Consider the following 27,500-nt stretch of genomic DNA (forward strand, 5'->3'; position numbering starts at 1 on the left):
TGTGACGGTCAGGTTTGGATCATCACCGAAAAACCGACGCGCGTTAACGACTCTCCCTTCCTCGTGAAAATGCTTCCTATAAATGTCAGTTTCTCCTCGTTTTTATGGGGCGAGTGAATCCACACACACACACACACACACACACACACACACACACACACACACACACACACACACACACACACACACACACACACACACACACACACACACAGATGACGAGACAAACACGTTGTGCTTCAGACACGAGAACCACACGCTCGCAGTAATTCAAGCCATCTGCACAGTAAGTAGTTATTTGCAGGCCGGCTAGACTTAAATACACGAGTCCTCCTCTTGTTTGGTGTTATTACGCTCGCGCGCATTATTTTCGGTACTTTCTCACTATTATTAGCGAGCAGCACTTCTTTTAGTGTCACAATTATTCAACAGATGAACGGATCTGGATTCATTTCCAAATTAAGCTCCCAATTTTTATCCAATCGACGGAAAACAAAACAAAACAAACAAACAAAAAAAGCAACCAAAACGGTGGTGTTAAAATATTTCAGAAGACGATGAGATGATGTAATTAATTTTTTTTTTTTTGCCTCTTGAGATGAAGGTCATTTCGTTAATTTTTCTGAATTCAGGCCTTTTTATGCGCAAAACAGGTTTTTAAAAGATAAAAGCTCTAAAAATTGAAAATCACATGTTTTATTCTGCTCAGTTGTAACAATATTTTGTCAAAAGTGATGAATTTGACCTAATTTTTTTTAATTTATTATTATTATTTTTTTAATTCCCTCTCAGGATTCACTTTGTAAATCTTCCCAGAACCTTCAACCACATCCAGGTTCTTCCGGTTTTCACTTGGCTGTCATCAACATTGAGTCACGTGATGGTACTCGACCCGTTTCCATGACAAATGACAACCCCCCTCCTCAATCTCCCCCCCCCTTGAGGAAGACCACAATATCTGGTTGAAAGACGTCATTACACTGAAAAAACATAAAGCAACTAAAAAAAAAATCAGATGTCAGTCAGTATATGTTGCATCCAAATTTAAAATAGATTAAATCTACAAAACAAAATAATTAAAAACTACTTTGTATTTTATTCATTTATTTACTCTTTGGTTGTATTTTAGTGATCCTGCTGTTGTTAGTCCTGTTTTTAATTCCTATTATTAAATACTATTACCGCATACTTTGACTTTTATTGTTTGTTTATTTTATTTTTTTACAGAGATTTATATGTATTAGGACATGTGAATTTCCCCGAAAGAATGAATAAAAGTCTCTACCTAGCGGTCCATCAAGCTCTGGCCCGTGACCCGTGTCGTGTAAACTGCACAGTCACTGCAGGCGGACTGTCTCGAACATGCAGTGGTCGGTTTCCACCACCAGGGGGCAGACCGCACACACAGATACGACTCATGTCCTCCTCAGTCATTTTAACCATTAACAAAACACGCGCACGCGCACACGCACACACACACGCACTCACACACACACACCCATAACGCCTGCAGCTTAAACTTTGACACTTTTTCCTGTTTCATGTTTAGGTCCACCGGGTTGCCATGGTGACCCGTTCCCAAGTCAACTATGTAACCCGAGCCGCCGGGCAGGTAGGGCAGGTGAACTCATAGACTAGCAGGTGTGTGTGAGGAGGAGGAGGAGGAAGAGGAGGAGGCAGGGCCAAGACAAGAGACAGACAGCGATAAGAGACAGAAAGTGACGGAAGCTGGACGCCTCGGAGGTCTAATGAACGACCCCCCGTGAGATAAAACAAACAAACAAACAAACAAACAAACAAACAAACAAACAAACAAACAAACAAACAAAGAGAGACCAAGCTGGAGGACGAAAAGGAGACTCAGGCCGCGGTGGACGAGGATGAAGACGGCACGTTCACCAACATCTCCCTGGGAGAAGACACAGGTACGACCGAGTTGCTCTTAACCCTTTCCTGTCCTTCATCTTTTAAAAACAACAACAACAACAACAACAACAACAAAACACAAATAACAAACTGAGGAACATGTTTCTTAACATGTCAGATGAGAACTCTCAGGACTGAATCCCTCTTCGGAAACTGTTTTCTGTGTGTGTGTGTGTGTGTGTGTGTGTGTGTGTGTGTGTGTGTGTGTGTGTGTCAGGTGTGACGTCACCGTTGTACATTGATCACTTCATGACAGCTGGTAAAAGTTGTAATTGTTGGGTGTGTTGTTGAACGGGTCACATGACCGTGACACATTCGTCCTTCTCCGTCATCTTAAAAAATAAAAAATAAAAAAAACTGTTTTCATAGTTCGTAAGTAAAAAAAAAAAATAAACTGAGAATAACGTTTTTGCATGTAATTTAATAATTTAATAATTTAATTCTCAGTTTGTATATTTTTACTTACAAATTTACTTTTTTTTTTAAATTGCATTGCGAGAAATTTGCTTTCAAAACTGTTTTATTTAAAAAAAAAATTTTTTTTAATAATAATAATAAAATAAAAATAATAATAAAGACACAGAAATACCTTCATAATCTTCAGTATCGTCAGTTTTGTATTGTTAAATTTAAAAAAATAAATTAATTAAAAAAAAACAGACAGGTGTTAATATTCATTTCCTCAGTTCCTCTCCTCTGATTGGTCGGACATCCGGTGGATCTGGTGTGTGCGTGTGTGCGCGCGCGTGCGTGCGTGTGTGCGCGCGCGTGTACTGTACCTTCCAACGGTGTGTGTTGCGCCCCCTGTCGGCCGGTGTGGTGACGTGCAGCGATGACGCGGTCTCCGGGTGAAGTACCGTCATCCTCTTCCTCCTCCTCCTCCTCTTCCTCCTCCTTCCTCCTCCTTCCTCCTCATCATCACCACAGTGTTTACAGGCTAACTCCGCTAAACGGAGAAGACTTTTATTTGCGTGTGTTTGTGCTTTAGGTGAGTTTAATCGCTGGCACGAGCTCGTTGTTTTAATGAACGTGTTTAAAAATCTTTAAAAAAAAAAAGTATTTTATTTTTATCGAGCTGCATTTCTATTTGAAAGCTAAAGCTAGCCGATCTCGTCACAGCTGGAAAGCTCTGCGTTTTTAAAAAATAAAAAAATAAAAAAAATATTTATTTATCAGCGAGTTGCTTCTAAATATGAGCCTTAAAAAGATGAGCTTGTTTGTTCGCGGTGAGACACGAACCTCCCGTTTTGGGCCGTTGGACGCGGCTAAGCTAAATTGGAGCTAGCGCGGCTAATGTACACAAGACCCATTATCGGACAGGTGCGCGTGCGATCTGCTTTAACGTGTTTGTTTGTTTTTTGTTTTTTTTTTTTTTGGGGGGGGCAATTTATTTATTCGTCTTTCCTCGTCGTTTACAGGTTCAATGACGTCAGCCTGTATTTAAAGATGTGTTTCATTCATGTTTTTTGTTGTTGTTGTTGTTGTTGTTTTTTTCTATGTTCTGCCGGTCGGTCAGCCTCCACCTCCATCACACCACCACCCTCAGTCAGGGTGCGGTGTGTTTAGCTCCCATCATGCTCTCCGCCGTTTATCACACAAGATTCACGGTTTGCTATTTTCTGTTTTATTTCTGGGTTTTTTTTAAAAAAATGGGTTCCTGTGCAGCAGAGAAACAAACAAACAAACAAACAAACAAACAAAAAACAAAAAAAAGTGTAATTTGATTTTGCTCAAATTCAAAACACGAGATTTTACAAAATTATAAAATTCAGTGCAGAGAGGCAAACAAATACAAAACGGTGGGTTTATAAGCCTCCACCCGATTAATGTCATTAATAATAATAATAATAATAATAATAATAATAATAATAAACTATATTTGTATAGCACCTTTCAAGAAATGCAGCTCAAGAAAATGACATGAAAACAGATATAAAGGAACATTTGAAAATATAGAAAATAAATGAGATGCATAAAAAAAAACCAGATCGAATTAAACACAAATAGAGTTGAAATATGAACAAAGCAATATGCATTTTAAAAGGGGCCTTTCGGCTGAGTAAGGTGATGAGGAGAGAGTATATATTCATACGTTGCAGTTACAAAACAAGTTAAATGTTTTTTTTTAAGCGCCTTTTTTTAAGCGTTTTAATAGACGAGCAGCTATTTCCTTCATTTGAGTATATTTTATAAATTAAAAAAACAACAACACATATTTGATATCGAAAATGGGAATAATCTAGTTTCTGAAATTTCATTCAATGTTAAAATGTCCATTATACTAAGTGCAACATCTTTACGATGAATTTAAATCCACGTCCAACTTCAGGACTGAACAAATTACAACACTTCTTTTCTCTCAATGCTTGGCGCTTGATTGGATCGGCGGGAGGGACGCCTCGTCTGTGATTGGTCGTTCTGCAGTGGGAGGATTAAGGTTAAGGGCACGGGTTGCGTATTTAAGTCCATTAACTTCCATTAGTAACACTTATGTGCGCATCTTATGCGTTTTATGCACCTAAAATAGCCGGCGGAAGTACGCGAGGACGCGCGTGTCCCTCCGGCTGCTCCAATGCAGCGCCATCTTTTTCTATCACAACTGAATGAACTAGAATCGGCTGTTTGAAAATTTAAAAAAAATAAAAAACCAGTTCCTAACTTTCTGAACGTCTTCCCTTCCAGTGGACGGTGGATCTGCAGCCCTGTATACTAAACAGGAGGACGAGCTTTTCATCATGAACTGCGACATAGACGGTAGGTCTTCCTCACGTTAAGGGTTTCTGTTCCGTGTCGCCGGCGATATGCGGTGTGATGTTTCGCGTCTGTTTTCCCAGGAGACCTGGAGAACCAGGTGGAGATGGAGGAGAAGACGAGGTTAATAAATCAAGTCCTGGAGCTTCAGCACACGCTGGAAGGTAAACCGAACCTCTGGATTCAATTTAACCACAACTTAATGGGAAAATTGGCCTTGAGGTCATAAAAGATCTCAAAATTCAAATTACAAGCTGCAAGTTGGGTGATAAATGTTGGCGCCGAAGAAAAATAAATAACAAATGAAACGGAACCGAAACCATTTTAACTCCTGGAGTCTTTCCCTTTCGGTTGAGAATTTATTTGTGGTAGTTCGTGTCTGAAAATATTTGCATCATTAAGTAGAAAATAGGCCCTTTAAAAAGCTGTGATTTTTTTTTTTTTTTGGGGGGGGGGTGGGAGGGGGGGCGTGTCTGTTTGATTGATTGACAGCCCGGCGACGCAGTCAGGTTACAGCCATCGGTGGGCGGGGCGTAGTAGTGTCAGGTTTTCCAATCGGATGAAGTTAGATCACCTCCCCCCCCCCCCCCCCCCCCCCTTTCTTTTTGACAAAAAAGTAACGTACATAACGTCGACTAAATTAAAAAACGGGAACAGAAACCAAAAAAAAAAAAAAAACTTTTTTGTGCACATAATAACATTGCGGGATTTTTACGCATTGTCCAGAAGAAGAAGAAAAAAAAAAACCCACCCAGACAGGCCGAGTGCATTTCGAAATGGACGGCTGAGTAATTTTCAGCTTCCTGTTCTCTCCTCCTGCGTTTCCAGACCTGTCGGCACGAGTCGACGCCGTCAAGGAGGAGAACCTGAAGTTGAAGTCGGAGAACCAGGTCCTCGGTCAGTACATCGAGAACCTCATGTCGGCCTCCAGCGTCTTCCAGACCACCGACACCAAGAGCAAGAGGAAGTGAGCGCGTGTCTCTCCAAATAAAAATAAAAACAAAAAAAACGGGTGAAGTCCTGGGCCAGCAGCCGAGAGAGGGGGAACCCATCGGGGGGAGGAGAGGAGAGGTGGGGAGGGAGGGGTGAGGAGGTTTTTTTGGTTGTTTTTTTTACTCTTTAACCGCTTAACTGAGTCAACGCTATCAATTTAATCATCAGTAACATAAACTGACTTTGTCATAAATGTTAAATCTGGCCCAGGGCTGACCTGGACGCCCCCCCCCCCTCCTCCCCCTCCTTTAACCACTGACACTAAACCAGACGCAGAATAAATCCATGAAGTGGCCGAAGGTTGTTTGTACCTTCAGTTCCTCCTTAACGCTCCCCTTTAGAAAAAGTGTTGAAGTTTTTCTTCTGCTCGGTTCTCCTCGTGAGAACCGTCTCGATTTCCTGTCGAGTTTTTTTTTTTTTTTTTTAACTTTTCTGACAAAGTGTTTTCTGCCTCAAACTTGACCCCTTAAAAAAAAAAAAAAAAAAAGTTACATCCTCAGCACCGGTTTAATCTTTTTTTTAATTTTATTTTTTTTATTTATTTTTGTAAAATATTTTGTATGACAGCTGGATCTGAGTTTTTTTTTTTTTTTGGGGACGTCATCACGTCTGTGTGAAGCACGAGCGTATCCCTCCACTTAGAAGCAGTATTACGGAGAATGATAAATGTATTTGGATGGCATGTATAACTTCAAATGTTTGGTTTTGTTTGACAGATTAACATAATCTAATGAGATGTATTTAAATCAATAATCACTATTTGCAGACTGTATAAAGCTTTTTAACAGGAAAGTAGGCGGATGTACTGGATTTAGAGGAGAAAAAAAACCGGAGAGCTCGAACTCAATTGAAGTAAAAAGCACAGAAAGTCGCACTGCGTGAAAGTCTTAACTGAAATAAGATTTCCTTCCCCTTTAACATTTATAAAGTCTTTTCAGCCCAAACTCGGTTTTGTTCCCCGTGTCGGCGACGGGACAAACGACCACGAGCGGGGAAGAAAAAGAAAAAGAAAAGAGATGCTCTCCCTCCTTTGATCTGCAGGAACAAAAGCAGCAAAGAGGCCTCGAGTGTTATTGATCCGCTGGAATACGTAAAACGCTCCGATAAAAAAGAAAAGACAAAAGGGACGAGGATGAAAAGTATAATGTGATGAAATTTATATCCTGCAGTTCGCTAATTATCGTGGAAAACGAAGAAGGGAAGGAGTCGTTAACAGGGAGGGAAGGCTGAACATTGTATATGCTGTAATTTATTGAGGTTATTTTGATATTTTTAACAGTTGTACAGGAGCATTTGTTTCTGGCATGCCGAATATGCCACACACACACACACACACGCACACACACACACACACACACACACACACACACCCCGGTACCATCCTCGTCTTTGTGTGTAGACACTCTGCACCTTTTGCCTTTTAACCATTTTTGGTTTTAATAAAAATCCTAAGATCACTTCTTTCACCGCGCCGTCTTTTTGTCACCTGCACAAGAAAACATGAAATCCAAAATAAAGAAGAAGAAAATAATGTATATCATAAAAACTAAAGGACCGGTGCGAGTAGGATTTTAAAGGGGTGTTAAGTCGGTTGCGATCTTCAACCTCACCACTAGATGCCACCAAATCCTACAATCCTTAAACCTCCGGCTTCAAATCGTCGTGTCACAATTTTTTTTATCCGAACTGGACTTAACAGATGACGTTTCTCATTTAAATCAAACTTTTGGGTCCAATGTTTTTTTTGTTTTTTTTTGTATTAAATAAGTTTTATTTCCAAGAGCAATGTACAATTTGCAAACAAAAGTAAACAGGGATATCTGCCACCAACTGGCAGGAAGGTGAACTACAAAAAACTCGAGACAATAATATAAAACAAATTAACGCTGGTTTCCCAGGCAACGAACTAGGATCGGACCTCCAGCTGGTGTAGATAATCTGGGAAAGCCGACTGAATGAGACACGTCTTAACAGGTTTAAGGAGGGAAAAAACAAACATATTTGACAAGCGATGGCCGAGGATTTAAATATGATCTATTTCTGCCGAAAGAGTCGACAATGTCACAGACCTCGGCTCAAAGTAAGCACATCAGTGGTGTATAATTTAAGAAAACTGCCTTCATATCACTCAAAACACTGCAATATTAAATCTTTATTATTACTGGCATAAAATAAATCAATCAAAACCAATAAATAGAGTTATCAGTGCTAATCCCTTAATATATAAACTGCTAAAACTTAGAAAAAAGAAAAAGATGCACAAAAGTAAATGATGCTCATTACAAACTACCTAAAATCTAAACAGAACATCCAGTTTGTTGTTGTTGTTTGTTTGTTTTTTTTTATTTTAAAAGAGGTAATCTTTAATCTTAAACGTGAGGCGATATATTTCTGCTGAAATGTCCTGAACGCTGCAGTAACATCTCGCACGGCCTTCCTCGCAGCCCCGGCGTCCTCTCGCCTTCTCTTGAAACCCGGAAACCATCTCAAACGGGGAAAAGGAACTCTCGTCCCTTCGAACTCGTTCTTTTCCCCAAAAAAATTTAAAAAAAATACGAGGACACGAGAATGAAACGTCTCGGGAGACGAAGCCCTCCCCCTCCCCTCTTATGATATGCTGCGATTAAAAAAAAAAAAAAGGTTGACGAACGAGTGGCGGCGGACGCTCCCTGCTGCCTTCACGCAGACGGGAGACAGAGCGACGATATTCAGAGAAGAGGACAGACACCGGAGACGGGGCGGGGCTTATTGTTTAGGCTGACAGGCATTTTTGACAGCGATGGCTTATAAGAGAGGATGAAGGAAGCATGGGAGCCCCAAAATGGACAAAGGGGGAGGGAGCGGGGGAGAGGGCAGCTAAATGCACAAATCTCTTATCTGATAGTCGAAACGAGTGGACGACAGGAAGAGGGAAGAAAACGAGACGAGGGAGGGAGGATAGGAGACGTGGGGGGGGCGGAGCCTAGGGCGGTGGGTGGAGCCGAGGGGGACCGCAGGCTGCCGATTGGTTGTTTTTGTTTTGTTTTGTTTATTCGGAGGAAATACATGCTGCGCCCATTCGGGGAGGCGGGCGGGGAGACGGGGGCCCCTTCAGCCTCCTCCCCGTCGGGGGTAGAAAGGAGACGAGTCGGCGTGGGCTCCGCCTCCCTCAGTCTTTCCGTACCCTCCTCTTCCTCACGGCTTGTTTGTGGCTCTCCTTGGCGACGTCTCCGTCCTCCTTCGGCTGCAGGACAAGACATAAGAACGAATTAATAAATTCATGTGGCATTCATGTCATACTTATAAACCAGCAGCATTTTAAACAGATTCTAATCCTGAACGCCCCCCCCCCTTCCTACCACCTGGGGGTCAAACTGTGAACACGACACGAACACGTCGAGTTTTTGTTGCGATCAACACTTCGATTTAACTGCGACTTTCCTCAAAAATGCCATTTTTGTGATTTCGTTTTAGGTAAATTAGTAAAATTTTCAAGTAAAAAAAAAACACGTTTTTTAAAAAAAAATTTTTTAAACAACGACCTGATAAAGAGAATTATGTTCACTTCTGACAATAACAATCAAACTGCACATCACAGAAATATTTTATTTATAATCTTTTTAACTTTTTGATTTCATTTGGAGCTCCAAGTTTGGTCTGCACCTTCTTTGTTTTGAACCACAACGGCATTTGACAAGCTCCTGATTATTATCTTTATTATTTAGTGCCAAAAAAAACTATTCTCACTGTAACTAAGATTAAAAACCGCAAATATTGTTTTATGGCATTTTACACCATCCTGTCTTATCTACGCAAAATAATGATGTTCTCTCTCCTGATGGTGCTCATGTGCTGTTAGTGTTTCCCACGTAACTAAATTTAAGCTGTTTCTGCACCATAATTTCGGCGAGATAAGATAATTACGCAGATTAAAGAGTCATGTTTTAATTGTTCTGATATTCAATTCTAGATTTTAAAGTTAATTTTTGGTAAAAAAAAAAAAAAACAACAACTACAAAAACAGAAAGATTTTTTTTTGGCCCACAAGAAAGTGTCTCATCCATCACAGCGGCTCATCCTGCCACACCAACCTCATCTTCTAATGTTCTCTCTGGAGCTTTGCTGTCCTCCTCTCCTTCCTCCTCCTCTTCCTCCTCCTCCTCTCCCTCCTCGTCCTCTTCTTCCTCCTCCTCTTCTTCTTCATCATCATCGTCTCCCTCTAAATTGTCCACTCCTGCTTCTGCACCGTCGCCCTCCTCCTCAGCTCCTTCTGTGGCTTCAGGAGAATAAAAGGGGGATGAAGAAATACGATCTCGGAACAATGCAGCAGTAAAACTACATATGAACAGATGGACCAGCGTCCCGTGTTTTGACCCCCTCCCCCACCCCCACCTCCTCCTCCTCCTCCCCTCCCTCACCTGCAGCTGGCGCTCCTTCTGCAGCCTCAGCTGCTTTGCCTTCCTCATCTGCCGCGACCTCTTCCTCCTCCTCGTCCTCCTCCGCCTCTTCCTCCTCTTCTACATCGGCCCGGGGCAGATCCACCTTTTTGTACACGTAGTCGTCCTCTGATTTCTGGGGACAGATTTCCACAGACAGTTTTCAGCTTCAGGAGGATTTCTGGCGCGCTTTTCAGCGTTAAATCCGCGATCAGAGTGAAAAGCGAGCAGCCGGTTCTCTCGGTACCTTCGGCCAGCAGAAGAGCACCGTCAGTCCGACGGGCAGGCCGACCGTCAGTATGTAGATCACCCAGAGCCACGGTCGCTCCTCTGCGGCGATCAACAGCTGGGCGAAAATCCCCGGCTGTTAAAAAAAAAAAAAAAAAAAAAAAAGAAGGGGGGAGGGAGGGAGGAGGAAAGAAAACCAGAGAAGCAGGAACAAACTGTGAGCATTCACGAGTCTTTATCTATCGTCACAGAAAGCTGGCAGTCCTGCGTTAAATCACAAGCACCCACTGACCTCGTTAGCGCTCGCCACCAGTTTCTTCAGCCCCCAGCTGTCCGAGGCCCAGCGGTCGGCCACCTCCTTGTGAGAGGTGATAATGAAGTTGTCGAAGTAGATGTCCGAGGTCATGGACCACAGCTCCAGGCCCAGGGCCTTGAACGCCGTCATCCTGAACGGCTGCAGGTCCTCAAAATGGTCCGGGTTATCGATCTTGCGCGGCTTCCAGACTCCCTTAAGAGAGGACGAAAGGATGTGGAGGGGAATAATTGTGCTGCGTCATCGTCACTCGAGCTCTTAAAACAGAAAACACAACCCGATTCATTAAGTAAAGTGTGTGATTTCTTTTAAGGACCCGTGTAGAAAAACTAAAAAGCTATTTTTCGAGCGGTGGATCTGACGCAATCTGATTGGAAACCTGCCGATACTTTCGCCCCGCCCGCCGATAAGACGTAACCTGACTGCACCGCAGGCCTGTCAATCAAACAGATACACACTCGCAAAAACACCACTTTTTAAAGCTTTTTTTTTTTTTTTAAATTAATGACGGATTATTTTCAGATGGACCGCCAGAAAACTAATAAGGAGTGACGTTAGCCGAAATAACTTGGGAGAGAAATTTTATAATTTTACGACAAGTTGAATGGGAGTCTATGGAGACAACTTCTAGTGGCACAAGATGGTATTGCAGTTTAAGGCACTTTCGCATCTGCCTAATTTTTCAGACCTGGAAGCTACGTCCACTTTTATATACATAATCTATAGCTACAGCACGACGTAGGAAAATAACAATAACAAACACAAAATGGGCAAAAAAATAAATAAATAAATAAAATAAAACCAATTTAGCAAAAACTGAACCTCAGCTGTTACCTGATAGTTGGGATTGTCCACCAGCGGGGCTTTCCACTTGCCCTTGTACTCGGGGTTGTTGATCATGGGACGCTTCCACTCCCCGCAGCCGGGGGCCGTCTCGCAGGCCGGGTTGGGAATCTGCGGGGCCTCCCACTCTCCGTCCATCTCCTCGTCCCTGCACACACAGAGGAGGAGGACACAGCTGTCGGTCCTCAGTACAACCACCGGGATATAACAGGCTGGTTTGGACGAAGCTTCTTTACCAGTCCTCTGGTTTCTCAGCGTTGGGGTCGGCGACAAACTCCAGTTCGTTATCCAGCCAGCCCTCCGGCTTCAACGCGTCGGGGTCCTCGATCTTTGCGGGGGCGTCCTCGTCCCTGGGACACACATCAAGGTTGGTCTTTACATTCAAACATGTCAAAACTGGGACTAAACTATGACTTTAGTCTCTAAAATAGGATAAAAAGAAGCTTTTTTTAAGAACTCGACCACTCCACTAAGTGACTCTTGTGGTTTCCCCCAGAGCGGCATTATGGGTAAAAGCTTTATCTAATGGGTTCTAGCCACCGTGTGTGTGTGTACACAGTTCTGTCTGCTAAGAAAGGAGGTTACAGTCACCAGTTGTCGGGCTTGGCGGCCTCGGGGTCGGGGATCTTGGCCCGCTCGTCCCAGTCGTCCGGCTTGGAGTCGTTGGGGTCGTCTATCTCTTTGGCCGGGTTGACGGGCGGCACCACGTCCAGCAGCAGGTTGCCGCGGCTCACGCTCGACTGGTCGATGAACAACTCGTAGCTGTTGTCCGGGTTCAGGACTGACGGAAAGAAAGAAAAAAAAAAAGAAGTGAGAGAGGTACGTGAAGCCGGGAAAGAATCCAGTTGAAACACGCGTAACGCACCCAGCGTGTAGAGGTGGGTCTTCTTGTCCGTGTAGAACTTCTTCAGGTCCACGTCGGCCCTCTTGGCGTGCTTCTCCTCCGTGTCTTTGTTCAGAGGGTTCTTGTGGCGGAAGATGAAGTGCAGCTTGTAGTCCTCGCCGCACTTGTCGGGTCCGAACATGATCGTGTAGGCGGTGCGGTCGTGGAATTGCTCCTACGGTGATTTAAATATAAGGAATAAATATTGGGTCCATTTAGCTGAAGTGCAGACAGATTTTTACCGAGTTAAAAAAAAAAACCATTATTATTAAAAACATGTTTACTAACCAGGTTGAGACCGCCGGTGTCGGAGAGCAGTTTGATGTACGCTCCACCGCAGTCGATACCGTCCTGGAAATTCACCTCGTACCTGCAAGCAGAACAACAACAAAAGAATTGAACTGGCCACTGCTCATCGTAGTAAATGTGACCGACGACGACGACGACGACGAGTGTGAGTGTGAGTGTGTGTGTGTGTGTGTGTGTGTGTGTGTGTGTGTGTGTGTGTGTGAACTCACTGGACGACCAGAGGTTCATCCTGGAAGATGAAGGGTTTGTCCAGCATGGCGGCGATGGCGTGGTGTTTGGCCCGGGACTTGAGCACCAGACCCTGGTCTCCCGGGACCTTGTTCTCCTTCAGCTGCTCCACGGCCCACTTCCCTGCAGCCGGAGAGGGACGGTCAACACATGTAGTACCAATGAAGTATGATTATTTTCTTTTTATTTCCGCCAACGCAGGAGTCAGTTTAATGGGTTGTAATCATGTTTTTCCTGCTTAATTACCGGGTTGTGTGGTTGCAGCTTAACATCCGCACTAATGAGTTTTTAAAATACGCAACTTTTTTCTATATTTGCGCCCGGCGTCCACGCTACACTTCAGAGTAAAACATCCCCCGAGCTAAAGATCCACCGACGGAAAATGGAGATATTCCTTGAATGTGGAAGCGTCGGACCGTTTTCGACAGACGGAGATGGTCTTGGTTACGAAAATGCCATTTTAAAATGGCAAAACGTTTCAGTGCGGATGTGTCCTCGTAGTACTCGACGGAACGTGACAAACGCCGGCGAAGTGTCTGAAGCGTTGCGACCTCGAATCTCGCCAGTTATGCTGCCAAGTTAAGCGTTACGACCAAAAGGAGCCGTTGCCAAGGCGACGTAAATGAAAACACATTGATGTTGTAAATCTCTGATCTGAATCGGAAAACCGAGTCTGTGTGAGGTTAAACATAAAACACACACACACAGATATATATATGTAAATATATATATATTTGGATCAGCAACAAACCGTCGTATTTGGCGATGTCGTCATCTGTGTCCTCCTTCATAGTTTTGGACACCTGCCATCTGCGGAGATCAACATCACAAGTTCATCCCGATCACTCACCGAGGGCTTCCGGTACGGCAGCATTTTCTAGCAGCTCGTGTGGGTAACCGTGTCGGGTAATACCTGCCCAGCGATCCATCGTCGAACGTCTCCGCAAAGTACACGTCTCCGGTGGGAACGGGAGTCTTGTACGTCACCTGAGGACGTAATTAAAAGATGTCAAACATCCCAAACACACTTAGAACTTCACTTATTTATTTTGGATTTACAACCCTGTCCTGACCTGGAAGGAGACGTCGGCTTCGCCTCCGGCCTTCCCGCTCGCCGCGCCCTTCTGGTCCGTGTCGTGTTCCTCTTCATCCATCACCGCCACTTCCTCCTCCTCCTCCTCCTCCTCCTCGTCCTCGGCCATCAGAACCTCCAGCTCCTCGTCGTCCAAGCCCAACTCGTCATCGAGGTCCAAGACTTCCGCCTGCGACGGGTTCCCGTGGGCCGCCGCGGCCGCTGCGGCCAGGGAGGACAGGAGCAGCAGGCGCCACATCCAACCTCCGTCCAACTTCATCTGCGGCGGGGGACGGGGCGTGACAGTGGGAGGGAGAAGAAAGTGTGAGATAACAGAGACACAGGGCGTGGTTTGTGTGTGTGTGTGTGTGGTGTCAGCGATATAAATAGCGGGAGTGTAAGAGGATGGGATGAGTGGGTGGATGAGTGGGTGGGTGGGTGCCGGTTAGAGGGAAAACTAAAATGGGATGGAGGTCACATTAGTGCACAGTCCTACTTGACATGTCCTCACATCACATCCGAACCTCGTCACATGATTCCCTTTTAAAACTCGGCACCTTTTCTGCTGTGTAAGACTTTCCCACCGGATAAAAAAAAAAAAATGTATATATATATCTGTGCTTTAAAAATAAATAAATCTGCCTCTCTGAAACACTACTAATTCCTAATTTGTAGCCGGTACGTGCAAGAGGATTAATATGCATTTAAAATCTGCTGAATAACGGTGTGTATTACAACCAAACAACAGCTTCAATGACCTCCCATTGATCGGCTCACACCTGCTCACTCAGGGAAATGAAAGGCATCGCTGCAGACGGCGGCAGCAGCACGCTTTCCTCAAAATCCTCATTAACTTCAATTCCCATACTGGTGTTGTTGTGTCTGCCAACAACAGAGACGACGGAAGATCAAAAGGAGGAGATGAGGAGCAAGTCGCACAGAGAGGAGATATTTGATCTCGGAAAGTGATCAGATTGGAGCTTATTTATTTGCTTTTTTTTATTGGGTGGGGCCTGAATGGATCCAACAGTCCATAAAGAGCTGATTAAAAACGTGAGAATATATATATATATTAAAAAAACAAAACAGAATAGGGGATGTTAAGAGTCCTGAATAAATTTCGTAAACAAACCCTGACGATGGTCGCCTGTTACAGGTATTACATAATTGCTTGATCGTGATTATTTGTACAAAAATCACCTGCGTTTCCATCACTGTTTGTCACCTCGTTGTCCGTCCCGCTTCTGTTGTGGTTTAATGGCACACGAGTGGAAAATTATCCATTGTTTGTTTTTAATATTGGTTCCTGTAAATGTCACCTTTTATATTTTTCAGTAAATAGGCTTCGAAGACAAAATAGCTCTTCGTGTATTATTATTACACACTATAATAAGATTCAAAACTATAAAAGTGGTATAAAATTACCAGGAAAAAAAAAAAGACAGTTAAACTGTTAATTGCAATTATTTGTTTGACAATTATTCGTTGGCTGAAATTTCATGATCGTGACGGCCCGACTCAGGTTATGATTATGCAAAATTACTCGTTACTAGTTCTTTGGCAGTGTGCACATCAGTAAAATGAACTGCGCTGAAGCCACAGCCGTCCTGTCCTGGACATGACGTGTCAATAAAACATGTTGTGAACCGAGCTGAGGACTTCCACCACCACTAGTAACCCAATCGACGTGTCCGACCCGCTCACACAAACTCTGCCATGCACACAACTGCGTATATAACTCGAGTACGTTTTCAATTTATCAGTCAACTCAAGCATTTAAACATATAAGACGATAAAGAGCAGAATAAAATACAGAAAGTATTCTGTCCTGTGATTTTTGTTTTTTAAATTTATTTATTGTATTTAGCCCTGTTGGCACAAATTTGGTGATGACTGTATGCACTATAATCTGGACTCATGTCAGGTTAAAAACAGCAACTTTATGCATTAATTAGGCTACTTTTATTTACTATTTTATTTTTAAACTGCCCTTAAAAATCGGTAAGCACCCCAATTTTTATTTAGGCAATAAAAAAAATAAATAAAGAAATGTATGTACTGCCTTTTCCAGCAGAGACATCTTTGTTGGTTATTTCTTTCCTGATTTCAGACCAACAAGTTACACAGGTAAGATCTACCATTAAAGTTTTGTTGGGTCAACAGTCTGATGAAGTGTCACTAAAACAGGTCACATCTCCATTATGACCAAGCAAATATACAAATACACAGGGAAAGGAACCGACCGTAGTCCTCACAGCTCAAAACAAATCTCTTTAACTAGTGCAACCATCTGATCTGTTTCTTATGCATCTCATTTATTTTCTATATATATATATATTTTTTTAAATGTTCCTTTAAATTCTGTTTTTAAGTGAAACGCTGCATGTAATTATGCACTTTGAGCTGCATTTCTTGCATGAACGGTCCCATACAAATAACGTATATATATATATATATTTTTTTTAATCCTCAGTTTGTGCTAAACTAACAGTTTTACCCCCCTCCACCCCCACCCCACCTCCTCTACACCCCACCTCCATTCATTCAAGCTTACATCCAGTGATGCCCAACGAGCTCTTATTTCGGTTAAGGCCTCTGTGGTCGTGCAAAGAGCCCAAATAAATAAAAAAAAAAAAGGTCACGGGACAGGCAGGACTGTGGAGCTAACATGGCTGCCAGCGAGCACCGCAACGTCCAAAAAAACCCACCACCACCACCACCTCCTCCTCCACCTCCTCCTCCACAACGAGCGGCTGCAGCACCTGCTCCGCCGAGCAGCTAACGTTAGCTCGCGGCGAAACGCTGCGCGCGCGCGCGCACACACCAACAAAACAAAAGCTCCCGCAGTCAACTAATAAGTGTTTCTACGGTCTAATTAAACGCGGTGAAACGTTAACAGGCGAACGGAAATTGAATGTTAACGTTTTTAAAAAAAATAAAATAAAATAAAATAAAAAGGGGGAGGAGGAGGAGAAAGCGTCTCGCGAGGCGTGCAGAAATGAATGGAAGCGCGAGCGAGCGGCTAGCGTGCTAAGTTAGCAGCGACGTCGCGCGAGCAGGAGATGGAGGCACAACACAAACCTTCTGGTGAGGAACACGATTAACCTTCTTCCTCCTCTTCACGTCCAAACAAACAGGAAAAAACACAAACAAAACAACAAGAATCTCGTGCGTTTGTTGGGAAAGAGCCGCGGCTGGACAGAGAGAGAGAGAGAGAGAGAGAGAGAGGGAGAGAGAGAGAGAGAGAGAGGGGGAAAGCTGTGGACCGCGGATGACAGCTCGGCCCGGGTAAACTCGTCCACGGTTTGATGGCTTGCGAGCGAGTCCCTTTTGCAACTGAGCATGCGCAACTTCGCTCCGTTGGAAAAACGTTTAATGGTGCCTTCCGGTTCCGCGAGAAAATTGGGAAAAAATAAAACCAACAACGTATATTTAGAGAACTGTTGATAATTAAAGGAGGAGTTGAGACATACTTAAGTGTTGAGGCATTTTACTTGTTGAGTTTTCAACCCATTCAACTTTACACTGCAAAAGTCAGCGAGTGATAAACAAACAAACAAACAAAAAAGATTTATGAGCTGGTTGGGAAATATATATATATCTTTTTTGAATTGTTTGCTTATTAACTTCCAGCATACAAACTGTTGGTCATTTTTTTTTTATCATCGTTAAAAAAACAAACCGTAAAAACAAAAGCACTTGAATAAAAGACAACCATTTGAAGTTTCCAAATTCCTTCGATTAATTAAAAACACATTTGTATTACAAAATTACGAGCTATTTACGGGCTCTTGAAGGTATCAGAACATCTCGCGGCAACGGGATTTCAAAATAAAAGCCGGTTATTCACAAATTCTATTTTAAACTCTTCACAGTGTTCTAATACAATATAGGATCGATATTTATTATAATAAAGACACGTTATCTAACATAACAACTGATTCAAGGAAGTCAAATGACAAACGTACGTAATCCGTCTGTCTGTTTTACTGTGGTGTGTTTTTCTTTTTCCACTTCCGGGTCAGAGCTCAGAAAACATTGATGGCGGCCACATGCTCGTCGGTACAGTGAATTTGTCTTTTTTCAGATTACAGCCGGCGGAATGAAGGACACGCCGCTGTCCAACTGTGAGCGGGATTTCCTGCTGAAAGCCATCGAAGAGAAAAAGGTGCGTCTCTGCATCTGTTTACTGCAGAATAACATCATTTTCATTTATTTAAATTCAAGGTTTACAATGTCCTGAATTTGCCTCGTTAGATTTAAATGATGACGTCCTGCTTGTTTTGTTGTTGTTGTTGTATAAACTTCCATCTCATTTATATTCTATATTTTGAAATGTTCTTTTATATCTTGTTTTTTTACGTGAACCGCTGCATGTAATTATCTTGCTGTAAAGCACTTTGAGCTGCATTTCTTGTATGAAAGGGGTCCAAATAAAGTTTATTATTATTATTATTATTATTATTATTATTATTCATTCACGGTTTTCTGTCCTCCTGCAGCGCCTGGACGGACGACAGACTTACGACTACAGGAAGATCAAGATCACGTTTGGGACGGACTATGGGTGCTGCTTTGTGGAGCTGGGTCAAACCAGGTGAACCTGCAGTCAAATGTTTACAACAATAATAATAATAATAATAATAATCTTTGCAGTGTCTGCTCAGTAACCACTTTTAATTCCTCTTTAAATCATCACCCTGACCGTTGGACTTCACAGGGTCATGGCCCAGGTGTCCTGTGAGCTGGTGGCGCCTAAAGAGAGCCGACCCAACGAGGGAATCATGTTCTTCAACATCGAGCTGTCGCCCATGGCCTCTCCGGCGTTCGAGCCCGGAAGGTGAGGACAACAAGACTGGGTTTACTTTCTCTTTTCTTTTTTTTTAGCAGAAAGTGTTTTATTTTCTTAGGAAATAAATCTGTGGTGTTTTTTTTATTTGTTTTTTTTACTTTGCAGACAGTCTGAGTTGTCGGTGAAGCTCAACAGACAGCTGGAAAGATGCCTGAGGAACTCCAAGTGCATCGATACGGAGTCCCTGTGTGTGGTGTCTGGAGAGAAGGTACACACACACACACACACACACACACACACACAAGACACACAAATTAAGGAACCTCTTCCCCTGTGATGATGATGATGATGATGATGATGATGATGATGATGTGTTGTTCAGGTGTGGCAGATCCGAGTGGACGTCCACATGTTGAACAATGACGGGAACCTGATGGACGCCTCCAGCGTCGCCGCCATCACCGCGCTGTCCCACTTCAGACGCCCCGACGTCGGCATCCAGGGCGAGGAGGTCATAGTGGTGAGTTCAGCGGTGTGGAAAACACGGGACGATGCGCGCGGGCGCTCTCCCGGCCATTTAACCCGTTTCACCGTTGCCTTTGCTTTTTTTTGTTTTGTTTTGTTTTGTTTGTTTCTCGTCTCTCTGGCGGCGCCTGTGGCGAGAAGCTGTAATTGCAGCTTCAGTTTTTCGAACTTCAGTTCCTAGAAATCAAAAACGGGTCTCCTGTGTCACACCAGACAGTTCACGGTTAGCTCCGCCCACCCTTCTCTGGCTGCTTAATGGCAAACGCGTCAATAACGGTGCGCTGCTCGTGATTTTATTTTATTTTTTTATGTTTTTAACGTCGCCGCAGACACGTTCAGTTTGTAACGCTGTAAAATAAAAGTTTTCATCAGTGGATCACAGCCAGCTTCATGTTAACTGGCATGCGTGGCCTTATTTCTTTCGTTGAATTTTTACTGAAATGGAAACGGTAATAACTAGTTTTTAGTAAAATTAAATTAATTATCAAAATAAATCATTCAAAATGAATAAAAAATTTGGAACAGAATGATGATAATAATAACTAGTTTAAGTTCATCCAAATCTTATGTTACTAATAATAATCACACATTTCACATTATACATGGAGATATAGAGATTTTTTTTCAATGTATTTCTTTTATTTATTTCAAAATGCCAATTTGACTTCTATTCGCACCGAAATCTCGTGTGACAAAGAATTTAATAAATTTCCTTCATTATTGTGAAACTAATCATGCGTGAATATGTTTATTTTTTTTCCTCATAACTTTCACAGCAAAATCTCTAATCATTTGTTGACACGCAGAAGATACTGTATATTTGCCAGTCTTAAACTTTTGTCTGATTATTTACCGACTGCGCCTCCTCAGTACAGTGCGGAGGAGAGAGACCCGATTCCTCTGAGCATCTACCACATGCCCATCAGCGTCAGCTTCTCCTTCTTCCAACAGGGGTGAGAAAACCACGTCTTCAGTTTCCTGTGTGGATGGTTTTTTTTTTGAACGTCCAGTTTTGTAAACGTCGTCCCCTCCCGTCTCTGTCAGAACTTACCTGCTGGTGGACCCGTGCGAGCGGGAGGAGCGAGTGATGGACGGCCTGCTGATGATCGCCATGAACAAACACCGAGAAATCTGCTCCATCCAGTCCAGCGGGGGCATCATGCTGCTGAAAGAGCAGGTGAGAGGGGGCTCCGCGTATTCCCCAAAACTTTAAAGAGCCCTTTCATGTTTTTTTTTTTTTTTAAATGCATCTAAAATAACTCTACACTTTTAAATAATGATGTGTCGGATATTGTTTTTACTTGTGTAACTTGAATTCGACCAAAGATGTGGCCGAACTATTTGTGATGTCACAGATCATGCTCAAAAGCCCCCCCGCCCCTTAAAAAAAAAAATCAGTTTAACACTGAGCTCAGAGAAAGTTTTCCCTTTTTAACAGGTGAATTAAAAAAATTAAAAAACATCCCTCCAGTTTTAAACTGTGAACGTCCATCGTTCTGCACGGTGAAGCTCAAATATTCAGCTGGAAGAACGTAAAGAAAAAAAAAACCCGCATCGTTGAGGAAAAACAGGAGAAATTGTATAATCTGCTTTTGTTTTTTTTGTCTGTGTTGCTGCAGGTCATGAGGTGCAGTAAAATAGCCAGCGTCAAAGTGTCTGAAATCACGGAGCTCATCCACCAAGCCCTGCTGAACGACAAGACGGCCAGGTGAGCAGTGAAGCATCCGCTCGTCAGTATTAAAAATGCAAATTGAGTCGTTTAAAAGAAGCTAGATAATTTTTTTTTTTTTTTAACAGGAAGGCCGGCGGTAGGTGCGGCTTCGCAGAGTCGATGCCTCAGGAGCGAATCACGGCGCTGAAAATGGACGAGACGCCGGTGGAGATGACGGACGTGGCCGAGAGAGTCGACGACATCGTCCGGAAAGCCGAAGCCCCGCCTCCGACGTATCCTGAACTACTGCGCAGAAAACGTGTTGTTTTGTCCTCTTTTAAAGGTGTCATTCATAAGAGTTAAATCCCCTCTTGTAATACCAGTTTGTACATTAAGGGGGCGACAGTGAGTCACCGTAGCATTTCTCAGTTCGGTGTTTAACTGAAATCTGTGACAATAACAGGGTAGGTCACAGAATCTGACGGGAGAGCGGGGGGGGACCGATTTTAGCGTAACACCGGCTGTCAAGAGTTTTAAGCACTTTAGCAGAATTTGCATTTTCTTGCCCTGCTGTTAAATTTTTTTTTTTTTCTGTAACTGAGGGTTGTAAAAGTTACATTTTATGCACCCAGTTGTTTTTAGACAACTAAAAAAAAACTAAAAAAAAACCCTGCTGGTTCACGCTTGTAGTTTCCATTATAGTTTGTTTATTTCAGTTTTTCAAAGCAAGAAAGCAGCCGCAGTAAAATCAATATATTGGTGCCTTTTCAAATGTTTTTTTATTTGTGGTATATAAAAATTTAAAAAGGTATAAAAAGACGTTAGAGTGCACTTTTTCTTCCTCTCTGGTTGGACTCAGAGCAGATTGAACGCTACAGTGACTCACCGTACCACCTTGTGGTAGAAGGTGGTATTACAAGGCAAACTTAAATCTAACTTCAGTTGACGTCTGTGCAACACACCACGTCTTTGACAAAACTATATACTATTTTTTTTCACTGTCTGGATAATTTTAGTTAATTTTCTAAGTGTTTGACATAAAAAAAAAAAAAAAAAAAAAAGACATTGCCGCCTTTAACCGTACACACCAGAGTAGCATCCCCAGTGGTGCCGTTCCCAGGTGTCGGACAGGTGGGTCAGAACACCTGGGGACTGGAGGAGGAGGAGGAGGATGACGACGACGCTGAAGAGGAAGAAGATGACAGTGGCGAAGAGCAGCTGGAAAAAGTAACAAAGATGGAGGAGAGCAGAGGAGGTTATTACATTTTCTTTTATCCCAATATATATATGTGTTATGGCTGCAGGGGGACACTCTGTCACAATTTTCTTTTCTTCTTACAGATGTGGTTGAGATATCAGACAGTGAAGAGGAGGAGGTGGTCGTTCTTCATCCAGAGAAACCAGACAAAACGTCTAAGTAAGTGCAGCTGAGGAAGTACTTTAAATATTATTGGGTTGTTTTTAATTAAAAAAAAACATGTTTTTTCCTTCTCTCAGAAATACAGGCTCCAGTTCTCACCAGAAGGGGGCAGCAACATCCAAGAAAAGGCAGAATAAATGAGTTCCTCATGATAAACAATGTCCTGCTAGAATAAGAGTTTGGGAGTCATTTCTCCAAAGACTGCATTACAGAAACAAAACAAAGTTTGCTTCTTGTTTGTAATCGTTTTTTGTTTGGCTCAGAAATGTGTAAATGACAATTATCGGTGACATGTATTTGAACAGTTAAAGGATGTTTATTCTCAGACAAAAGTGGGGTGTTTAAGAAGACTTTTATTTCTCTGCTATGTTTGTGAAGTAAAATTTTTAAAGAGAAAAAAGTGATTTTCAGTGCTGTTTATGAATAAAATTAAAAAGATAAAAAAAAATGTTTTTACAATTTTTCTGGTTTGAATCAAAACGTGTGACACATGAAACTAAATATATTGTGCTGACATTATTTCTTGTCTGTATAAAGTATTTGTGATGACAGCAGACTTATGTTTTCATAGTATAAAGTGATGTTAACGACTGGATGAAGGAAGAAAAAAAAAAAAAAAAGACAGGTTCCACCGAGATTTGAACTCGGATCGCTGGATTCAGAGTCCAGAGTGCTAACCATTACACCATGGAACCTCCGCTGCTAACGTGGGGAATCTACGATTTAATTAGTTTACAACGTCATAACGCGATTACGAAATATAAGTTAGTGCATTATATTGATGCGCGTGTACTATTTTCCTAAATATTTATGTTCTGCTGAGTAAATATGCTTACGTTGTCAATCACACATGTGCTTCGTAAGCAAAGAATGACATTTTATATTCGGCGTTTGTAGCAGCCAAAAGCGTAATCAACCATCATGGAAGAAAACAGATGATGGCCCGTACGGGGATCGAACCCGCGACCTTGGCGTTATTAGCACCACGCTCTAACCAACTGAGCTAACCGGCCATGCTTCTCCGTGCAAACCCCACATTTTAAAAAGAAAATCCGTACCGTGACCAAACCTTTCATTTGATTTGCTATTGTTCCTTTTTTTTTAAATTACTTTTAATAGCTAAATTAATGCTGAATCACCTTCGACTAACAGAGAGGGTAAATTCCTTCTTTGTCACACAACACGGTCTCCTGAATACGTTTTATGGTCCTTTTCCACTTTGCTTAAAAACTTAATTTAAATCACCTCAAACTGTTTATCCTCCTGCACATCCTTCAAATGATGAATCTCAAAGGCCTTATCCTAAATAAATACAGATCCTACACCGCTGTTGACCGGGGATTTAAAACACTGGACATTCAATTTTTTTTTTAAATTCAAAATAAATAAATTAAGGTATTTATAACGATCAATTATCCTATTAAGAACAACAAGAAAGTACACAAAACAGGACTGAACATGTAGAGATCACAGAAAAGGATTACTGTTGTGAAATCAATGTTACTTGATGAAATACTTCATTGATCATTGAAATTGGAGTCAATGTTAGAGTTTACAATAAATTTAAGAACAGATAAATTATATGAAAAACTAAAAAAATCAGAAGAATAAGAGATAGCCTATATAAAAACGTGTTATTTCCTGCAATATATGACAACAATATAGAAAAAAAGAAAAGAAATTTGCAACATATGTGCAGACAGACAGTTTAATAAAGCTGATTTATAGACATTTTTAAACCTTGGAGCAAAACCAAATTCTGTTAGCAATCGTAAAATTTATGAATTACACAATTAATGTTCCACTCACTCGGTGCCAAAATCCCATTCAAGCGTAATAAAACACTTCCCGGAACAACACGAGCACCCGATTCATCCAAACCCTCTTCAGGAAGATTTTCAAGAACATAAATTGTGTAATAGTTCCTCTACATTTTGTGTTATTGTGTGTTTACGTGCTCTTTAGCCCGGAGTTAATGTGAAAATTGAGTCTTGTAAATATCAACAGCTCTGCATGTTGTATGTTTATTTCATTTACTGTGATTTGCTTATTGAGATTTTCCTTCCACTAGAGGCGTAACTAAAAATCTTCAAAAAGCTTTTGGTCGTGGTCCCCAGAAGATGAATCCTAAAAGGCTCCTCTGAGTTTCCCCTCGAGCGTCGCTCGTAAGCTCACACTTTTCTATTATTATCCACTGAAATATCTAAACATCTACTTAACTGCTGCGTTTAGCATTGAAACTTGCAAAGGTGTTCATGGTTCTCAGAGGATGAATCCTGTGGACTTGATATTTGTGGTTTAAAGCAATAAATCTCAGATGAATTTCAAAGAAAGTGGGTCCATGTCCCCTGTTTTAAGTAGAGCAACGTAAGTTTTGGGCTAATAAAACAGGTCCGATAAACAGAATAGGTCAAAAGTCAACTTCATCGTGACGTAAACAGCTTGAACCACATTTAATATCCGAGTCTGGACCACAGACGGGGCAAAGAAGCGGACGTAGCTTCCGGGTCTGAAAAAAATTAGGCTAATGTGGAAATGCAATACCACCGAGGGCCACTAGAGGGCGGCTCCCAAAAAGGTTCCGGCTCCATAGACTCCCATTCAACTTCTGTCATGAAATACATGGCTAATACATTTTTTTCCCCCTCATATCAAGATGGTGCCATTGGCTTAAATCACTCCTTATTAGTTCTCTGGTGATCCATCTGAAAATAATCATCATTAATTCAATATTATGCCTCAAATAGCACTATGTTGGTGGGCGTGTGTTTGATTGACAGGCCCGTGCGGGGCGCAGCAGGGAACGCGGTTCGGGCTCCCGTCGTGATTCATATCGCCATGGAAACCAGGTAGAAAACCCGTGCCGCTAACACAAAGAGCAGTACTTAAGGCCGGTGGGCATCATCAACACCCCAGACAAGAACTATTAATACAGACTACGAAAGAGCAAAAGCTCATGTGACCACGTTTCGTTTTATGGCTTCTGGTCCAACACTTTGCCACTTAGACGATACTTGAGCTTTTTTTTTTTGGAGGGGGGGGGGACAACCAGCTATGTCGAGTGGCTTCGACTTTGTTTCAGGGAGGGACGCTGAGGCTCCAAGGACCAAAAATAAATAAATAAATTTAAAAAAAGGATATCGGAAACCGCGGTCCGGTTTTCAGGTCAATGAAAAAAGCGTGATGTTTTCAGAGCGTCGAAAAAAAAAAAAAAAAAAAAAAAAAGGGCCTCCCTGTCCGAGGCGGAGGCGGCCGTGACGTAACGAAACGATCCGCAGGTTCAGAGGAAGGTACGTTTTTAGCAGGTGGACGCACGGGTTCGGGTTTCAAAGCAAGCGATACTGTAGCTGCTAATAATAGGCCCCCGGCTGCCCGGGTAATTGGTTGTCCCGCTGCGAACGGTCCCCCTGAAAAACGAACACGTCACACCAGCCTTCAAGAAATATTCCTTCTTCTTTCTAGGTACGGCTGGAAAATAAACAAATAAACCAGAGACACTTACAAAAAGATATAAAAAAAAAAAAGAACAAACAAAATGTGTTATTTATGTTATTTGTGCTGCACAATGTTAAAATGTCGACTGCCGGGTTTCGACCGCTCTTCGTTGGTTTTAACTCGATTCTGCTCTACTCTTGAGTTTTTTTAAATTTAAATTTCTAGCGGGGTATTTGCCCCCCCCCCCCCCACCCCCCTCCACCACATCGTATTCCCGTCTCGCCGGTCTTCTTCGGGCACCTGGTCTGAAATGTCACCCCGCCTCTGGTCATTTGAGAAGTGACACCGGGCCGAGGTCCGGGGGGGGGGGCGTCGCCATGACAACCGCTGCAGGTTCAGGAGCCACGTCGTACCTGTGAATGACCCCTGACGGTTAAGCGTTTCGAATTCATAGGTTTTGTCCCGACCTCTGGTTCTCGTTTCATGTCGGTACCGTTTGATACGTCCGCTTGTTAATCGTTGGCTGTATTCATTTTGCAGGCAGAGATTCAGTTTTAAAACTTTATCAGAAGAAACGTCTGCGTCGGATCCGGTTGCCAGCTTTTTATACCCTGGAGGGCCCAGGTGAACCGACTCAGCCGACGGCCCTTCAAAGTGGGCTCGGTCTATCTCCAGGACAGTGGGCGGGGCTTCGCACCTCTTGGAAAACTTCCATTCCTGCCATTATTTAACACTCAGAAAGCCCCTCTTTGATTAAAACAACAATCTGACCTCTTATATTTTCACTCTCTTCTGTTGTCTTGTTTCCCACTTCTGCTTCGTCAGCAGCTGGAAACACGAAGCTCAGCCACGTTTCTACCAGATGAACAACAGCTGCAGGCTGAATTACTTCACCGGGTCTCTGATGAGTTGATTTAATCCACCTGAGCGTCATCAAGGATGCAACTCAAGGAAATCTGATTCTTTGTACAAACTAAGTTAACCTCGTATTTGATTTACGAGCTAGAAAGAGTGCAGAAATCTGACATATTTCTTCTTCCTTTCTTTGTGTTTTTTAAAATTCTTGTATCTTTACATATTCAACATCTATCTATAATGATGCAGACAGTTATGGGGAGAAGTAGTGCAGATATTTACTCAATTAAATGCAGCAATAACACTATAAAACACGCAGCATTGAAAAAGAAAATGAACTAAAGATACAGAAATATCAGATATCAGCAAAAGGATCACTGCTTTCTTAAAGGCAAACATTAGAGATACTAAGGAAGGTCTTAGTTGCTTTAAATTGTATAAATACGTAGTTATTTGCCGCCACTGGATGCACACTGCAACGTTTCTGCTTTCTATTGCTGCACTTTAGTTTCACTCTGAAGAACTAAACGGGCTGAAAACGGACCAAAAACGCTGAAATATTAACGCTGACATTTGAACCCGCGTTAAAAACACATTACTAGAAGCGACCCGGGTTAATGTAGGTCAGTCAGGAAAATCGGATTATCACCTCAGATCGTCAACACGAAATCCCTCCTTCTTTTAAAAGGGAAGGATTTAGTTATTTCTTATCCTACTTTTAGCTTGTTTAATGTTTTAATGACTGGTTTTTAATTGTTTTAATCACTGATCTTAATTGGTTTTAAATGTCCTTTTCTTTTGCCTTATGTTTTGATGCTTTTAATGGTTTTATGTGAAGCACTTTGAATTGCCTTGTTGTTG

The 27,500-nt window shown here is 42.3% G+C and overlaps 3 protein-coding genes and 2 non-coding genes across 10 annotated transcripts; 2 read left to right on the forward strand and 3 right to left on the reverse strand.

The window, feature by feature from the left end:
- Positions 1–1,710: 1,710 nt before the first annotated feature.
- On the forward strand, positions 1,711–7,127 carry scoca (short coiled-coil protein a). Of its 4 annotated transcripts, none has more exons than XM_069717804.1 (4): positions 1,711–1,925; positions 4,609–4,680; positions 4,761–4,841; positions 5,506–7,127. In XM_069717804.1, exons 2-4 carry the CDS (start codon positions 4,662–4,664, stop codon positions 5,646–5,648), a joined length of 243 nt encoding a protein of 80 aa, XP_069573905.1. In that variant the 5' UTR covers positions 1,711–1,925; positions 4,609–4,661; the 3' UTR covers positions 5,649–7,127. The 4 variants fall into 4 exon arrangements, with proteins under 4 accessions (XP_069573905.1, XP_069573903.1, XP_069573906.1 ...); XM_069717802.1 differs by lacking the exon at positions 1,711–1,925 and adding an exon at positions 2,744–2,774; XM_069717805.1 differs by lacking the exon at positions 1,711–1,925 and adding an exon at positions 2,904–2,914.
- Positions 7,128–8,005: 878 nt separating this feature from the next.
- Positions 8,006–17,266, reverse strand: clgn (calmegin). Of its 3 annotated transcripts, XM_069717787.1 has the most exons (15): positions 17,043–17,265; positions 13,963–14,241; positions 13,803–13,876; positions 13,641–13,699; positions 12,871–13,012; positions 12,641–12,722; positions 12,335–12,527; positions 12,061–12,250; positions 11,706–11,819; positions 11,461–11,617; positions 10,606–10,821; positions 10,333–10,449; positions 10,068–10,221; positions 9,741–9,925; positions 8,006–8,893 (listed from the first exon to the last, which is right to left on the reverse strand). In XM_069717787.1, exons 2-15 carry the CDS (start codon positions 14,239–14,241, stop codon positions 8,819–8,821), a joined length of 2,037 nt encoding a protein of 678 aa, XP_069573888.1. In that variant the 5' UTR covers positions 17,043–17,265; the 3' UTR covers positions 8,006–8,818. The 3 variants fall into 3 exon arrangements, with proteins under 3 accessions (XP_069573888.1, XP_069573887.1, XP_069573886.1); XM_069717786.1 differs by having other exon boundaries at positions 9,741–9,919; positions 12,061–12,527; positions 17,043–17,266; XM_069717785.1 differs by having other exon boundaries at positions 12,061–12,527; positions 17,043–17,266.
- A 785-nt stretch (positions 17,267–18,051) lies between these two features.
- On the forward strand, positions 18,052–22,863 carry exosc9 (exosome component 9). The gene is made up of 12 exons (XM_069717799.1): positions 18,052–18,129; positions 18,464–18,558; positions 18,682–18,801; positions 18,919–19,021; positions 19,136–19,273; positions 20,149–20,231; positions 20,323–20,455; positions 20,898–20,986; positions 21,076–21,222; positions 22,021–22,184; positions 22,271–22,346; positions 22,427–22,863. Exons 1-12 carry the CDS (start codon positions 18,064–18,066, stop codon positions 22,488–22,490), a joined length of 1,278 nt encoding a protein of 425 aa, XP_069573900.1. The 5' UTR covers positions 18,052–18,063; the 3' UTR covers positions 22,491–22,863.
- Positions 22,864–22,972: 109 nt separating this feature from the next.
- trnaq-cug (transfer RNA glutamine (anticodon CUG)) lies at positions 22,973–23,044 on the reverse strand. The gene has a single exon. It is a non-coding gene; the product is annotated as a tRNA-Gln (tRNA).
- A 244-nt stretch (positions 23,045–23,288) lies between these two features.
- On the reverse strand, positions 23,289–23,362 carry trnai-aau (transfer RNA isoleucine (anticodon AAU)). The gene has a single exon. It is a non-coding gene; the product is annotated as a tRNA-Ile (tRNA).
- Between the last annotated feature and the right edge of the window lie 4,138 nt (positions 23,363–27,500).

This window comes from Brachyistius frenatus, unplaced genomic scaffold (genome assembly GCF_029030835.1).
Source record: "Brachyistius frenatus isolate BFR_SWC_R1_liver_20210118 unplaced genomic scaffold, ASM2903083v1 Contig_180, whole genome shotgun sequence".
Lineage (NCBI taxonomy): Eukaryota > Metazoa > Chordata > Actinopteri > Embiotocidae > Brachyistius > Brachyistius frenatus.

Excerpts from the sequence above, each read along its gene's own strand:
- scoca (XM_069717802.1), top strand. Across the intron at positions 4,681-4,760 it reads CATGAACTGCGACATAGACG|GAGACCTGGAGAACCAGGTG; the intron begins GTAGGTCTTCCT and ends CTGTTTTCCCAG. Across the intron at positions 4,842-5,505 it reads GCTTCAGCACACGCTGGAAG|ACCTGTCGGCACGAGTCGAC; the intron begins GTAAACCGAACC and ends CTGCGTTTCCAG.
- exosc9 (XM_069717799.1), top strand. The coding sequence starts at position 18,064 with ATGAAGGACACGCCGCTGTCCAACTGTGAGCGGGATTTCCTGCTGAAA. Across the intron at positions 20,987-21,075 it reads CTGAACGACAAGACGGCCAG|GAAGGCCGGCGGTAGGTGCG; the intron begins GTGAGCAGTGAA and ends TTTTTTTAACAG. Across the intron at positions 21,223-22,020 it reads GCCGAAGCCCCGCCTCCGAC|AGTAGCATCCCCAGTGGTGC; the intron begins GTATCCTGAACT and ends CGTACACACCAG.
- clgn (XM_069717785.1), bottom strand. The coding sequence starts at position 14,241 with ATGAAGTTGGACGGAGGTTGGATGTGGCGCCTGCTGCTCCTGTCCTCC. Across the intron at positions 12,528-12,640 it reads ACACCGGCGGTCTCAACCTG|GAGCAATTCCACGACCGCAC; the intron begins GTTAGTAAACAT and ends AAATCACCGTAG. Across the intron at positions 10,822-11,460 it reads TGGACAATCCCAACTATCAG|GGAGTCTGGAAGCCGCGCAA; the intron begins GTAACAGCTGAG and ends TCCTCTCTTAAG.